This window comes from Vanessa atalanta, chromosome 23 (assembly GCF_905147765.1).
Source record: "Vanessa atalanta chromosome 23, ilVanAtal1.2, whole genome shotgun sequence".
Taxonomy (NCBI): Eukaryota; Metazoa; Arthropoda; class Insecta; order Lepidoptera; family Nymphalidae; genus Vanessa; species Vanessa atalanta.
The window spans coordinates 1,770,835-1,785,377 of record NC_061893.1 but is presented as its reverse complement, the minus strand read 5'-3'; the positions used below and the strand labels follow the sequence as shown (position 1 = coordinate 1,785,377).

The window sequence follows — 14,543 nt, the reverse complement described above, 5'->3', positions numbered from 1 at the left end:
ATAACATATTACTAGTTATTAAACCGTTAGCATTATCAGATCTTTTTAATATGTATTTTTTTTGTTAGGCAGGACACTATCAATCTAAAAATTATATTCATTGTCACCTTTTTGCAAGCATGTGTTCACAATAAATTTGTTTTAATTCGATTTTATTTTCATTGTTTTTGAGTTAATTTTGTCTATGCAGCCGTTTTTTTTTTGTTGTATTGTGGTGAGCATAAATAAAGTATTTATCGTACGTAAAATAACGGTTCTCGTTTAAAAAAACGTCGATAAAGTAGTAAATCCTTTACATTATGCTTAAAATTAGGTACACAGCTTATACAGCTACATACGACCTTTTGCAATAACAGTAACGATATATATTTAGCCATATAGTACCTAGTTCAGAATTACTTAACCAATATACATTATGTAAATCATATAAGTGTATTTCCGTAACAAATACCAGAGAATTGTAAGTTTAACCACTGGTTTTACTGAACAATAGTGACGGCGAACAAAGGCGACGATGTAATGTGACCGCTGTTATGAAATCAAATGCGGAAAGGCTACTGGATGAGACAATTTGCAAAGCAATTGTATTGGAATTTACGAAAATAATGATATATTTTTTGTTACATTTTAAATTTGTAACGTCTTTTAGAAATAGTTACATTTACCCGCTTTTTAAAATAATATATGGTAACACTAAAGCACCAAGGAGTTTGCAAATAATTATTTTGTGTTTTAACTTATGCATTTCGTGATAAGGTAGTGGTGAAGGAAAATGCATATTGCGTCGGATGAAATCCTACTACTTAGGTATATCTGTATCAACCCAAAAGTAGAGCAACGTAGTGGAATAAGCTTTAAATTATCTTTAAGAGAAGAGCCGTTTGTCCAAAATATTATAGTTTGTCAATTTTATTTTTTTTTAATTGTCCGTGTTAAAATAATTATACTCGTTAATTAAGTATATTTTTATTTTAACAATTATGATGATTATTATCACACATTAAACAATAAGACTTGTTTACGTAAGACAAAATTTAAATTACCAAATGAAACTCTTCAAGAACTTTGCAAAATATTATTATAATCATATTATGATACAGTTCTTTGCTATGGGAAAAAAAGTACCGTACACATACTCCCATAACGAGTACAATCGAGCAATTAACTCGAGATGTTAATTTCTTTACGTGTTTTCATTTAATACTGCATTCCGAGAACAATTTCTCTCTTCACTTTCTAACACCCGCGTCCGTGACTCGATTATAATTTACTGGTAATACTCGGTATTCGTCCTCGCTTGATAGTCTACTTATCTAACAATGGGTATATCGTGATTTAAATGTTAACTAAAAAATATCACAGCCTAATATCAGCTTAACCATGTAACTGTACATTACTTTCCTGGTTAAAAATCTAAATCTTTATAAAATATAGAAGAATCTACTACCGGTTCGGAAAAGGTTACCTCAGAAATGAGAAAAATCTACGAAACATACTTAGTGGGAACTAAGATTACATGTATTTTTAATAATGACAATATGTCCATAAGCCCATATTGTCACAATGCGCCGCAAATTCTAGGAATTATGATTTATTTTTTATTTATCCATGGCAATTCTGAGCTGTGAGCTCAGAATTAGGATTGGGGCATACAAATAATTAGAACTTATATTGTAATTTTTGTATGTCGTATTCAATACTTACCTTCCTTCGTTTTTTTTAAAGGAGATCAAATAAGACTTGTTATAACTATTAATAATATTAGAGCTTAAGGCCATAGTGGTTTAGTTATATATTAAAAAACATTTATTGTATAAATATTTTTTTTAAAAAACAAACAAATTTTATTAACAAGTATTGCCCTTCACAGTCAAAGTATCTTTTCTGAGATAGAGGGGATCAGACTTACTATATATATAATTATGTTAAGCACAACCAGCCCGGAGCCTAACAACTGAAAAAACTTAAGGTGAATTTGGTCTATAAACCTTATTATACTAGCACCAAAAATGCTGTATAATGTTCCTTGTAAATTTACCTTCAAGGAAACTAATCAATTAAGTAGTTACAGAAAAAGGTCTTCGAAATTTCGTTTTAAATTAACTTCTAAACAATATGAGTACAATAGTCTTTTTTTTTAAAAGTAATACATAACAATTCTTATAGAAATACTTACAAAAACTATGAATATTAATGAATGACATCATATCTTATTCCTTTTGTATTTACATTAGATTATTAGAATAAATTTTTATTATCTGTTTAATTCAAAAACCTTCTAATTCTGATGTTGAAATAAAATCAAGATTAACAAAAATCTCCCATTTTCATAAAATCTATAACTGTCATTTTATTTCTAATTTTACACAAGAAAAAATCTGATGTTAATAAATAACATTGTGAAAACAATTACACTTATTTTTACGAAATTATTTATAATAACAATGTAAGTTTGTGTTTATTAAATATACAATAATAATAATATTAATGTAACTGCATAAATAAGTATTTCTAATACTAATTAGTTTCAACTCTAGGCCTTTGAACTTGTTGACTTTTGTTTGTCAATTTAAACAATAGTCTTACCGTTACCATTGAATTTTAAAAACCTATTTATACTGGTAATTGAAGAGTGTTTAGGTACCATTTTAGCAATATATTAGGATTCTTAAATTAATTAATTTTTAATAATGTAACAGCTTTATTTAATTGGATCCAAAATAGTTCTGTTCCTAAAAGGTTTTAATGTTACTTTTTTTTATATTATAAATTATAATTCTAGAATTGTCTAGAATTGTTAGAAATAAAAATTATATATTCTAATTTGTTGTAGAATTTTGATCATTTTGATTTAAAAGTGTGTACTTCAATCAGATTTTTTAAAATCATATTAGACTAGGTAGTACTTGTTTTACAAGAGTATCAAAGTTTATGACATAAAACTAATTTGAAAGAAAATTCTATAACTAATTTTAAAGTCAAATGGATTTGACCTTTCATTATTCATTTAAAAATTTATAATGCAGAATTATTTTATTTTTATTAAAATAGTTATACAATTTACATATAGCTTTATTTAAGTGAAAAGTTTTTTTTTTTATTATTTATAATGAAAGAATAGTGGCAACTGCTTAGCTCTATATGTATATCTAGTTACGAAACTGTTTCAAATTTTATCTTGATAATAGATGATTGCACCCTAGCTACTGTGGGATACTGTGCAATGATGAAGTAATGAAGACATTGTTTTTGTTCAAGATGCATTTACAACACCAATCATTTTATTATTTTGTAAACTTAAACTTTGCAACCTTTATAAAAAGTTCTACTTGTGTTACTAAGTAGAGTATATATATACATACATTTTTTTTTTTTTTTAAATTTAGAATTGCATGCAGGTTGCAGGTGCATTGTCACTTTTATAATATAGACAGCTATTTAGAAACTAAGGATCAAATTGCAATAAGACTAAATATGGTTATTCAAAAAGAAATATGATGTAGTTTATAAATTATTTCAGTTTTGTAATTAATGTATATGGTAATAGTTTTATTATAAATTATTTTAATTAATTAATTATAATTTTACATTTTATATTATTTTTCAGTAATATTCGAAAATTATTATTAGACGTAAGCGTGCAATATTTAAATATTAATAATTTTAATAATATTTAATTGTTAGGAGACTATCAATAGGCTCATTGAAGTGAGAAAAAAGATCATATCTTTGATTGTCATTTAGCCTTGTTTGCGGTAAAGAAAAAGAACGGGTGACATTCAAATAAAAACAAATAAAATAAGTAGTTATCCTTCCCACTTACCTGTTAAATTAAGCGCTAATGATTCACGGCCTTGTTTCAAACTTCGAACAGGATATAAAACTTTTTAATTTTTAGGCACAGGAACACAAACTTAATTGTCAGTTCACCACTTCATAGATCTAAGTCAAAATTATATTTTTTTTATATAAAATTTAATCTTAAACTCGTAATAAACGACTTACAAAAATAGTTTCACTTATCTAGAAAACACCTTGCGTTTATAATACATACAATCGACACGAACTTTCGTGGCGAATGCCATCACACCACAGAATACAAATTATAGTGAAGTGACACACAACTGTCAAATTGACACTGTTCGACTGTATATCTTCCATTTTCTTCTTTTTAATATATTTATCACAGGTTATAAACATCATAAAACTTATTTGATCGAATTAAAATTAAGCATTATCATTTATAATAATTACTAAAGGGATGGAATGTTTTAAAAACAAATAAAATATAATAATATGATTATTTAATAAACATAATTTATATTAACAACATGAGATAGTTATACTTCTTGCTGAATATTTATCAGATTACTTATTTTTAGGTGGTCTTACACCAAATATATTTGTCCCAACTCGAACAGTCGTAGCTCCTAATTCAATCTGAAATTATAAGAAATGAAAATATCCATTATGAATTATATTATTTGGTAGATATATTGGTTTAAATTATATTGGGAGATATAAAATTAAGTAATGCTGAAATAAAAGTATACCTATTTCAACTAAATCAAACAATATTTCGTTAAAAAACAGAGATATTTAAAAAAAATAAATAGAAAACCTCAAACAATATAAATGCAATATTTTTTATTAGTATAATATACTTCATAATCACTCATATTAAAAATATATGAAGTTCAAGTTTAATCTACTAATTGAAAAATATAAAATACATACAAATCATACTTACAGCATGTTCAAAATCAGATGACATTCCCATAGATAATTCAACATTATTAATATCTAAGTTTAATTTCTCGCACACTTCCTGTCTACATTTGGCAAGAGTCAGGAAATCTGGGTTAGGGCCCTGAGACGTGTCATAATCATACTGACCGATCGTCATAAGACCTTTGAATTCTAAATCAGGACAATTCTTATGCACATGCTCAACAAGTTGAGTAACTCGAGATGGTTCCACTCCATTTTTAACTGAAAATAGACAACATATTTTGATAACAAAGAAAAAGATATTTTGAAGCAATTAATTTATATTCTTATATTTTATTTTTATTAAAGGTAATTTTTTTTAAGCTCAATGTATTTTCTAGTATATTAAAAAAATATATCTATGATACTGTTTCTAAGACAATATCACGCACAGAACTTACACAAAAATAGGTATTAAACTTGAAACACAAATAGATACCTTCTTCTCCACTAGTATTAACTTGTACCATAACATTCAACTTGCTCTCATCTTTTCTAATTTTTACCCATTGTTTATTTATATTATCAGCCAATTTCTCAGAATCAACAGTTTCTACTATATATAGTCCAGGTGAGTTAAGTAATTTGTTTATTTTGTTTGTTTGCAAATGACCTATGAAATGCCATTGGATTTCTTTGCACTTTTCAAGTATCTGTGGATCACTGGCTTTTTCAGACAGTTCATTTACATAATTTTCACCAAAATGACGCTGGCCAGCTTCATATGCTTGTATGATTAATGGTACTGGTTTAATTTTTGAAACTGCGACCAATTTTGGCGCGATCTGAGGTAAATCCTAAAATGTAAATATAAGGTTAAATTAAAAAATATATCATACATAAAAAAGTAAATGCTATATATGGAAAGGAACATGAATCACATGTTTCTATATTTAATATACTGCATTTATTACTATTTTATTTGTAGATTTTTTTGTAATAAAGTTATATTAATTTAATGACTTCGTCAATATTTGCTCAGAAGGTATTTGCTCAGTAAACCAATAACTTACTTTACTCCTTCTAACTACAGCAGCCTCTATTTGAGCTAAAACTGTTTTCAGACCGTACATAATGTCAACTTCGTCAGAATTTTCATCACTCATTATTTTTAACTTTCAGCTATTCTTCAAGTAAAATAGTGACACTTGTTATCAATTCTTATTTTCTTATCAAAATGTAGTCAATGACTACATAGTACATAGTCATATCAAAAACATAATTCTTCGTTATTGTCAATCTATAGTTCTGACAGTAGGCGTTTCTATAATAAAAATTTATACAACATTTTATATAAGTAAGACTATGGCGATTATATATTTATTAACGTTTTACAAATATGTATGTTTCTAACGTGATATACTATCAGAAATTATATTTAATAATTGACAATTTTTTAATTCATTTCTGAACATAGGAAAGAGCTAATGTTGCCATTACCTTTAATTTGCCGCAATGGTTCCCTAAATTTCTTTCACAAAAAAAATATACTTAAGTAATAAAAACATATATAAGTACTGTTAAATAAAATATTTTTAAGTGGAAGTATATATTTCCATGTTATATCTGAAATGTGAGTTAAAAAGAATTATTTTATTTTTATTATTCTGCAATTCTTTCATACATTTTAGGAGATTTTATTTTTAAATAGATATCACTATTTGGAAACGTCAAGTTAACTGATTGATTTTCCCGTTTGTTTTGTTGAGTTTTTCTACTACGGAAATTCTAATTTTTAGCTTACCGAGTTAACTTCAACTATGACAAATTCGCCGTTCCTCTCTGTTGGGTATTAAAAAAGCAGTCATGAACGTATTGGAAAAGGCGGAGAAGGCATTGGAATATTTAAAAAACACAGAAGGGCTTGTAAAGTAAGTAAGATTAATGCGGCAGTGTTTTATACAATCGAAAAAATTAAAATTAAGAACGATAAATAATTACATGCTTGTGCATTCATGGTTTTCAGACCTATCGGCAAGGATTTTTTATAGGGAAATTTGAAGACTTAACTTAAATAGATTTTCAAAATTTTTCTTTGTATTGTCATTTCTACTTTGAATAATCTGTAGTGTTAAGTGTAAATATCGAATTTTCACAGAGGTCATGAGCTGCAAGCTGCAGCAGGAACGTTGGGGCGATGCTTAGGAGCACTTGGAAGCCGGCAAAACTGTGCTCGGCACTATGCCAACTTACTGCATACAGCAATACCCACATTGCTAACATTAGCTAGTAATGAGAGTGTATGTATTTAAAATTTAGCATATGAACAATAGTTTCTTATTATCTGTACTCAATAGAATAAAAATTGAAAAGAAAAAAGTTTGAAATATCCAATCAATATATGTAGTATTTTTGTAAGACATAATACAAATAAATGGTTTTTGACAATTTTATTTAGTTAAAATACATTCCTTGTTTATTTGTTACCTCACAAAAATTCTATATGTACCAAATTTCATTGCTACATTATTTCATACATTTTGTAATGATGTATAAGTTGTCAAATTGAATTACTAAAATGTATTATAACTTAAATTTATATCTTTTAAATACAGGCGGAATTGCGTTTGCTCGGGGATGAAGCATTAAACAGAGCAGTGGCTGGTGGATTTGCATTTCATTCATACAAAACGAACATTGTATTGCAAAACCAAATAGATACTAATAAAAATGCAAGGTAAGTCAAGTTAAGCTCAATTGCCTGTAGAGTAACATTAATACACCAGAATATTACTTTTCTATAATTTATCTATCTTTATTACCTTGAAGATTCTGTGTTTGTGTAGTAATTGTGATCAATACATATTTTAAAATAAAGTCTACCATTTGGATTTTTATATGGCTTTCAATAATGGATGGAATGATACATGAGGAAGTTTTGAGTGCATTTGCAGTTCTTCTTTAAATTGTCAGAAAAAAATATTTATATTTATATATAAATGTGTACTTTGACATAAATATTTTATATAGAAGTTATTATACCCAAACAAAGCCAGGATTGGTAGCTAGTAATTAGTAAACTTACAAATATTTACTGCAAATAGATTTCTATAAGACATAACAATAAAATATTGGGAGAAACCAATGTGTTCTTAGCCTTTGGGTGTTTATGATTTGTAGATGGATAAGAGCAGCCCTATCACGTATATGCCTCGGCGATTGCTGGCTTCGACCTGGCGTTGGCAAGATTCGTTCACAAGCTCAGACACTATTCCCTAAACTTAGTCAAATTGTGAGACAGACCTCGGAAATACAACTCATTGTTGAGGCATTAGAGAATAATTTGCCTCGGATACTGAAAGCTTTGGCTGAGTATACCACAGATGAGGAAATTTCAGGTGGGTTTTATTATTTTTGGACATTTTTTAATATAATGGTGTGGAATTAAACTTTTTTTTTCATTTTCTTTTTTACGCTTACTGTTAAAAGTGCTTATTTTAAACTAAACTTGACTATGAGTAAAATATTAAAATCGATTGTCTATTCATAGTAAATTTAACGGTATTTACGAATTCTTGAGTAGTTTTACTAACAAATTTTGCCATCAAAATCTAACCTTTAAGGATAGTGGTAGTTTTAGCCGCTCTAAATATGTAAAGAGAGACTATACATGAAAATAACTATGTGTATGTGTGAGTATGTCACGCGACGACGAGCGATACGTCCTCCCTTTGTGAGCGCTCTGCGCGCAACGCCAATTCAGGACGTATCGTTTCAATGTTGATAAAAAACCATAATTAATCGTAATTTAAATAAAGAATATTATTTTCCGTAAACAAGGACTGAAAATTTATAATTGCTTAAGTATTTATTCGGTTAACGAAGTAGTTTTTTAGAAATAACTTGAAGTATTAAGCTTAATATTGTGCATTTAGCCTTGTTATTTTAACTTTATTTTTTCTCAAAATTAATATGGGAATACATATTTTTTTTATTAATACATTCTAATGAACGCAATCTGCTCGTTTATGTGGTGTTTACAAATATAACTCACAATTGATTTTTATGGATAAAAAATAATTTGTTAAATGACAGTAATGTTTATTTAGGATTTTTTCAAAAGATTCTACTAATGAGAGACTGAACTTTTCTACAGTATTTTTGTTTAAGTAACTGATAAATATGAAAACGACTTATCCGCCATAAACACTCTTAATTCTGCTACTAAGTATTCTTTTGTATAAATTATGTTTAGTAGTTTGATAACATGGTTAATTTAAAAGGAGTTGTGAAAATTAAGACAGTCCTTACTGCGTTTAAGAACACACATATTATTACTATAATAGTTGTTTTTTTATCATACACCTTGATTGTGAATTCTGTGTCATAATAATACTTATGGCTTAGCAGTAAGTCTATTTTTACATTCAAGAAAATGTTGAAAGTTCATTTTCTCTCATTCTTATAGAGCATGCAATATCAGGTTTTCTGTTATTGTGTGTGCTAATTTAGATTTTTCTTAATTGTTTACTATCGTAGCTAGTATTTATTTTCTTTATAAATTAAAAAGAGAGTTTAAATAAATAAATAATAATAATAAAAAAAAAATATATATAAAGAAGCCTTTTTATTCAATGCATAATTTTTTTTTTTAAGTAATATAGAAATAAATTTTTGAATATTTAAGAAAAAAAATATTAAAATGTTTAAATATATAAAAAAGAGAGTTTAATATACTTTAATTACATGTCACATCTATCTATATAGTAATACGTACTGAAAATTATATTTGCAGAATTGTCAAAGGCCCTGCTGATGCACGTGGAGAGTTCAGAGCCAGCGGTGCGTCGTGGTATCGCTAATTGTGTCGGACACTTGTGTTCGCACAGAGAACCTTTACTCACTAACATACTATCGAAAACATTTGGTAAGTTCGCATGTTAACTAGACACTAGTACAGGAGATAGTGTCTTGACGGTGTAAGGCTCCCACAAACATACCTAAAATGCGTCGTCGTATTGTGGTGCGTTTTGATGTGCAAGTCGTGACGTCGTGACTTGAAATCTGTGTTTATATGTATGTTTTGGCCCTAAGAATGAGTAATTTTTTTTTTTAAATACCTATATTCATGATAGATCTATAAAGAGTTTAAACCATTACTGATAATTTAAAATATACTCTATGTTTTGAACAAAAAGGTTCAATTTGCTTAACAGAGAAGCTGTGGCCGTCAGCGCAAGATGACTCAATGGTTATCGGATGGTTTTGCGTCATCAAAGCCATATTTCAGATAAACGATATAACGAAGTTTCGAGAAAACGATCTCTTCACTGTTCAGGATTTTTTGGAGGTAAAATAAAATTTCATTTGGTCTCATAACTGTAGTTCTTGCATTCGTATAATTATTATTTTTTTAAATTAATTACAAAATTTTATTTATTCGGTATAGGTTTGATTTTGATTCGATATTGTTTAAGAAGAGCTGAGATGATCCAGTAGAACTCGTGCATCTTAACTAGTGATTACGTTTAAACCCAGGCAAGCACCACTGAATTTTCATGTGCTTAATTTTTGTTTATACTTCATATCTTGTGATGTCGGTGATGACGGAAAATGTCGTGAGGAAACCTGCACGTGTCTAATTTCACATTCACACGACTATTTTTTTCAGTTATATCAGCTCTGTATCCATTACATCGAGCAGTCGACGACGGAACACAACATACAGAACACGGTGATAGAGTGTCTCTCTGTGTTGCTGTCTCAGGCCAAAGATGAGTACAGACGGGCGTTGTTGGAAAGACATCCCAGGCCGGTGTGTCTCGATGACAGGCAGACCGAGAAAGGGCACAGAAGGAATATTAGTTAGTATAATTTACTTGCTTTTATAAATTTAATTGTAGCCAATCATCGGCTACGTGACTATACTGTAATCCAATCGAAAAATTTATATAGATAAACAAACCTTAGATTTACGTATTCCATCAGCCATGCAATTTACTATTAGCTCAGATATATTATACTGTCTTTATTTATGACTAGCTGTGCCCGCGACTTCGTGCGCCTTGTTTGAATTTAAGTTATTCGGATGTTGTAGGGTGATTTTATTTTTATTCTATATATAATTCTAAAATAAAAGTAGCCTAAGTTACTCCGTATTACATCCGCTATCTGCCAGTGAAAAACCCGTCGAAATCGGTTCAGCCGGATTAGTCGGAACAAACAGACAGACAGACAAAACATGTAAAAAATGTTATTTTGGTATATGTACCATGTATACATGCATATGCATTTAGTAAAAAGCGGTTATTTTAATATTTCAAACAGACACTTCAATTTTATTATATGTATAGATTCAAAGTATTCCACTTAACTAATTATAACCAAACTAATTTTACTTTTAAAGTTACGATAATAGTTTCGTCGCAAACCGATTATTCAATCAACTGTATGGCGTCGACTCGACGTCAAATGTTGTTTATTTGGCTTTTGTTCTCTTGTGATTGAATAGGCAATACTTTTCTCATCGATTGGTCGTATCTATATATGATCTACTGGCTAACCTATAAGGTTTCAAGGAGCGAAGTCCGGGGTTCGCATCCCCCGGTTTCAATGTAAGCCAAGCTCCTGAGCGGAGTCCGTGCAGAGTGCCTCGAGTGCGTTGCGTGCGCAGGCCACGGCAGCTCGGTGTCGGCGCGCTGGGCGGCGCCGCTGGAGTGCCGCGACGCCGAGCTCAGCTTCAGCGGCGCGCTGCGGCTCGGCAGCGTGCTGCAGCTGCCGCAGCACTGCGCCAGCACGGACGACCTCGCCATGCAGGCACGCCGCGCTTTTACTTTTTTGTTCGTTGTTGTAACTTGACACCGCTGATCCCCGGCCGGGCGCGGTGCACGTGCCCCTCGTCATATAATTAAAACTATTATGTTCCTGACGCGAGTATTCTACTGACATTGGTTCCTAAAAAAAAAAAAAATAACCTTGTGTTCCAATGCGTAAATGATAAGAGTTACTACTGAAAAGAAATGTACATTGTTTTAACACAGGATTTTTAGTGTTCGACTTTCACAGTTTGGTTTTAAATTCAGATGGAACAAAAGGCTCTGTGAGTAGAAAATCGTACCCCTTTTTTGTTCAAATAAACGTTTATCAGTAAACGCATTTACGCAATGCTCCTATATGAAGTGTGACTACCCCCTGTGAAATTAATTTAGTAAACAATTCAAACAATTCTTGTATAGACTCCAGATTCACCAGTAAGTGAGTCAGACATCCAAATGCCGGATACAGAGCAGCTATCCAAGGAACTGTCTGAGAAGTTACAAGATTACGAGGACGACGGAACTGATGACGACGTGATCATCGCCCGTGATGGCGAACTAAAGGTATATTTTTTTGAATAAATTGTACTTTAAATTATATTTAAGACTTTGTGCAGACCCGTCTGTGTTCGTCCCCACTCATCAGATTCACCCATTCCATCGCCAAACAGCAATACTATATATTGTTGTGTTCGGGTTTGAACGGTGACTAAGCTACTGTAACAACAGGCACAAAGGACATAACATCTTAGATCTCAATACCCAATTATAGCATCTCAGATTTTTATGGATGATTATTTAAAAAATGCTTCGTTTTCTTCTTTCATATGTCAAAACAATGATGTCAGAAGGAGAAAAAACACAAATAATTAAGGTCGACAATGCCTTATTAAGAATGCTACAAGTTAAAGAGATCCAAGAAATAAAATTCAAGAGATAGCATTTTACAGAAACCATAATCGTTAGATAATATATAGATGTACTTATAACTAAATTTTTTTTTAGGTCAATATTGGATCGTCAACGGATGAAGATATTCGGCTTAAATACTGCGCAAGACTTCTGACGTCTAAGTTTCTGCTCACTGGCAATAAAGGAGGAATTATATCTGATAGGTAAGAGAGAGAGAAGTTATCTCGTACACTAAAATATTTATTACATAAGAACATATTTCCCAATAGGCTAATTGACAACACGAAAAATAAAGTGTCAATTAAAAATTGTTATTTATTAAAGAAATTTGAAAATAACAATTGTTTAAAATCCATAAATAAAAAAGGATTTTTTAAACGTTTGTCACGTGACACAAAACGCTCCTGATTGGTCGGGCTTATGATGACGTCACTTGCTGGTTAACCTGTATGTGGATTATATGTGCTACAGATTACAATACAGGAATGTTAGTCACCGACCCCATTGCAGCGCCATATTGTCAAAGTAGCGTTCGTGCGCTATTTAAATATGGAATTTTTAATTTGATATGTTTCAGCAAATATGTTATAGAATTAAACTTTTACAGGGTACATTACATTTTAAAAACTAGTCAAATAGCCTAATTACAATATTTTATAAATATTACCATATATAATTGTGTTGTTTCTAGATCGGTTCGTGTGTCAGTCAAGTCTTCAGCTCTGACCTGCCTCTCGGCGATAGTGCAAGTGTACCCGCAAGCTATCACGTTGTATGTTGATAAGGACGCAGATGTCAAATTTCAGAACTATTCTGGTATGTTTTGTATATACAGTAAGAATATTATTTAATAAATGTAGGAGACCGCACACTTTTATAATTATGAGTATATTTATATATTCATTGTTAGTCGTCATCGCATCGCACACGCAAAACACTAAACAGATATCAAATAAATTAATTCACAAGCATAAATCAAATCAAATCATACTTTATTCAAGTCATTCTTTTACAAGCACTTTTGAATCGTTATTCAACAAACTATTTGAAGTAAAGCTACCACCGGTTCGGAATGTAGATTCTACCGCGAAGAACCGGCAAGAAACTCAGTAGTTACTCTTTTTCAACATATAAAAATACAGTCATGTTAGTTAAATACAATTATATATGTATGTTATGTCTCCTGCCTGGAAGTCAACAAGCATTAACTCCACGCTTTTTTATCATCAATATAATCTTGCCTTCTTTACCAATGTATTTTTTACAATCGATTTGAATCTATGAAACGGCAAAGTTAAAAATGTCTGCAGAATTTTTTTATAGAAGCGGATGTCTTGCCCTAAGAATGATTTATTGACTTTGCGGAGTCGGAAACTTGGCGTTCTAAGCTTATCCTTACTTCTTGTATAGCATATGTAGCCGCGCGATACTCGCAGTGCGGCCGGTCGCACGCGGAGTGCGTACGCGTCGGCTGGGGATCGTTGGTTCTCGACTCGACGCGCACGAACTTATGCAAATACTTTTGTTTTACTTAATTAACCAACGGACCTAAAATAAACAAATTTGAACGTTAATCAACTACCCCGAATGTCCGTTAAATCGTGTTGGTTAAGAGAAATTAAAAATAAGGTAAATTATTCGACTGAAGATTTATGTAATCTGATAGAAAAGCGTGGAGCTTATACTTGTTGACCTTCAGGCAGGATATATAAACTTCAATGAATCTACTGACATAACTTTTAAAATTTCAAAAATGTTGGGTATGAGTTTCTTGCCGGTTCTTCTCGGTAGAAACTACATTCCAAACCGTTGATAGCTTTATGTTGAAAACTTGATTTTGTTAATGTGTATAAGTTTTAGCATTGACAGGTAAATTTTCTAGCAAAAGCTTTCTATAACTCTTTCCAGCTATTCTCCCTTTAAGACTAAGTTAAGAGTGAGGTATTACTGTAACTGACAAGACATTCATTGCCAAGTAAAGCAAAACTATGAATTTTCTATATAGAAACATTTTTTTTGTGTTGTCGTCTTAAATTGTTTTTGTTTCTAAGAAAATTGAAACACAACGGATGGTATACAACTGTTATTAATATTAATATTCCATAA

General features: G+C 30.4%; 3 protein-coding genes across 3 annotated transcripts in view; 1 reads left to right on the top strand and 2 right to left on the bottom strand.

The window, feature by feature from the left end:
• The window catches only part of LOC125073124, a 29,933-nt gene extending 25,837 nt beyond the window's left edge, over positions 1-4,096 (bottom strand). The window contains exon 1 of the mRNA XM_047683829.1: positions 3,824-4,096. The gene's annotated coding sequence lies outside the window, so the exon portion shown is untranslated. The remainder of the gene's footprint in view (positions 1-3,823) is intronic.
• A 191-nt stretch (positions 4,097-4,287) lies between these two features.
• On the bottom strand, positions 4,288-5,993 carry LOC125073092 (pyridoxal phosphate homeostasis protein). The gene is made up of 4 exons (XM_047683786.1): positions 5,784-5,993; positions 5,210-5,567; positions 4,751-4,992; positions 4,288-4,440 (listed from the first exon to the last, which is right to left on the bottom strand). The coding sequence occupies exons 1-4, from the start codon at positions 5,874-5,876 to the stop codon at positions 4,369-4,371; spliced, it is 765 nt and encodes a 254-aa protein (XP_047539742.1). The 5' UTR covers positions 5,877-5,993; the 3' UTR covers positions 4,288-4,368.
• A 471-nt stretch (positions 5,994-6,464) lies between these two features.
• Positions 6,465-14,543, top strand: part of LOC125073006 (huntingtin-like) — a 35,976-nt gene continuing 27,897 nt past the window's right edge. Inside the window, exons 1-11 of the mRNA XM_047683660.1 lie at positions 6,465-6,641; positions 6,869-7,010; positions 7,326-7,447; positions 7,891-8,108; positions 9,506-9,637; positions 9,927-10,060; positions 10,382-10,574; positions 11,384-11,526; positions 11,946-12,089; positions 12,531-12,640; positions 13,129-13,253. Coding sequence (XP_047539616.1) covers positions 6,577-6,641; positions 6,869-7,010; positions 7,326-7,447; positions 7,891-8,108; positions 9,506-9,637; positions 9,927-10,060; positions 10,382-10,574; positions 11,384-11,526; positions 11,946-12,089; positions 12,531-12,640; positions 13,129-13,253 — 1,528 coding nt within the window. The 5' untranslated portion in view covers positions 6,465-6,576. The remainder of the gene's footprint in view (positions 6,642-6,868; positions 7,011-7,325; positions 7,448-7,890; positions 8,109-9,505; positions 9,638-9,926; positions 10,061-10,381; positions 10,575-11,383; positions 11,527-11,945; positions 12,090-12,530; positions 12,641-13,128; positions 13,254-14,543) is intronic.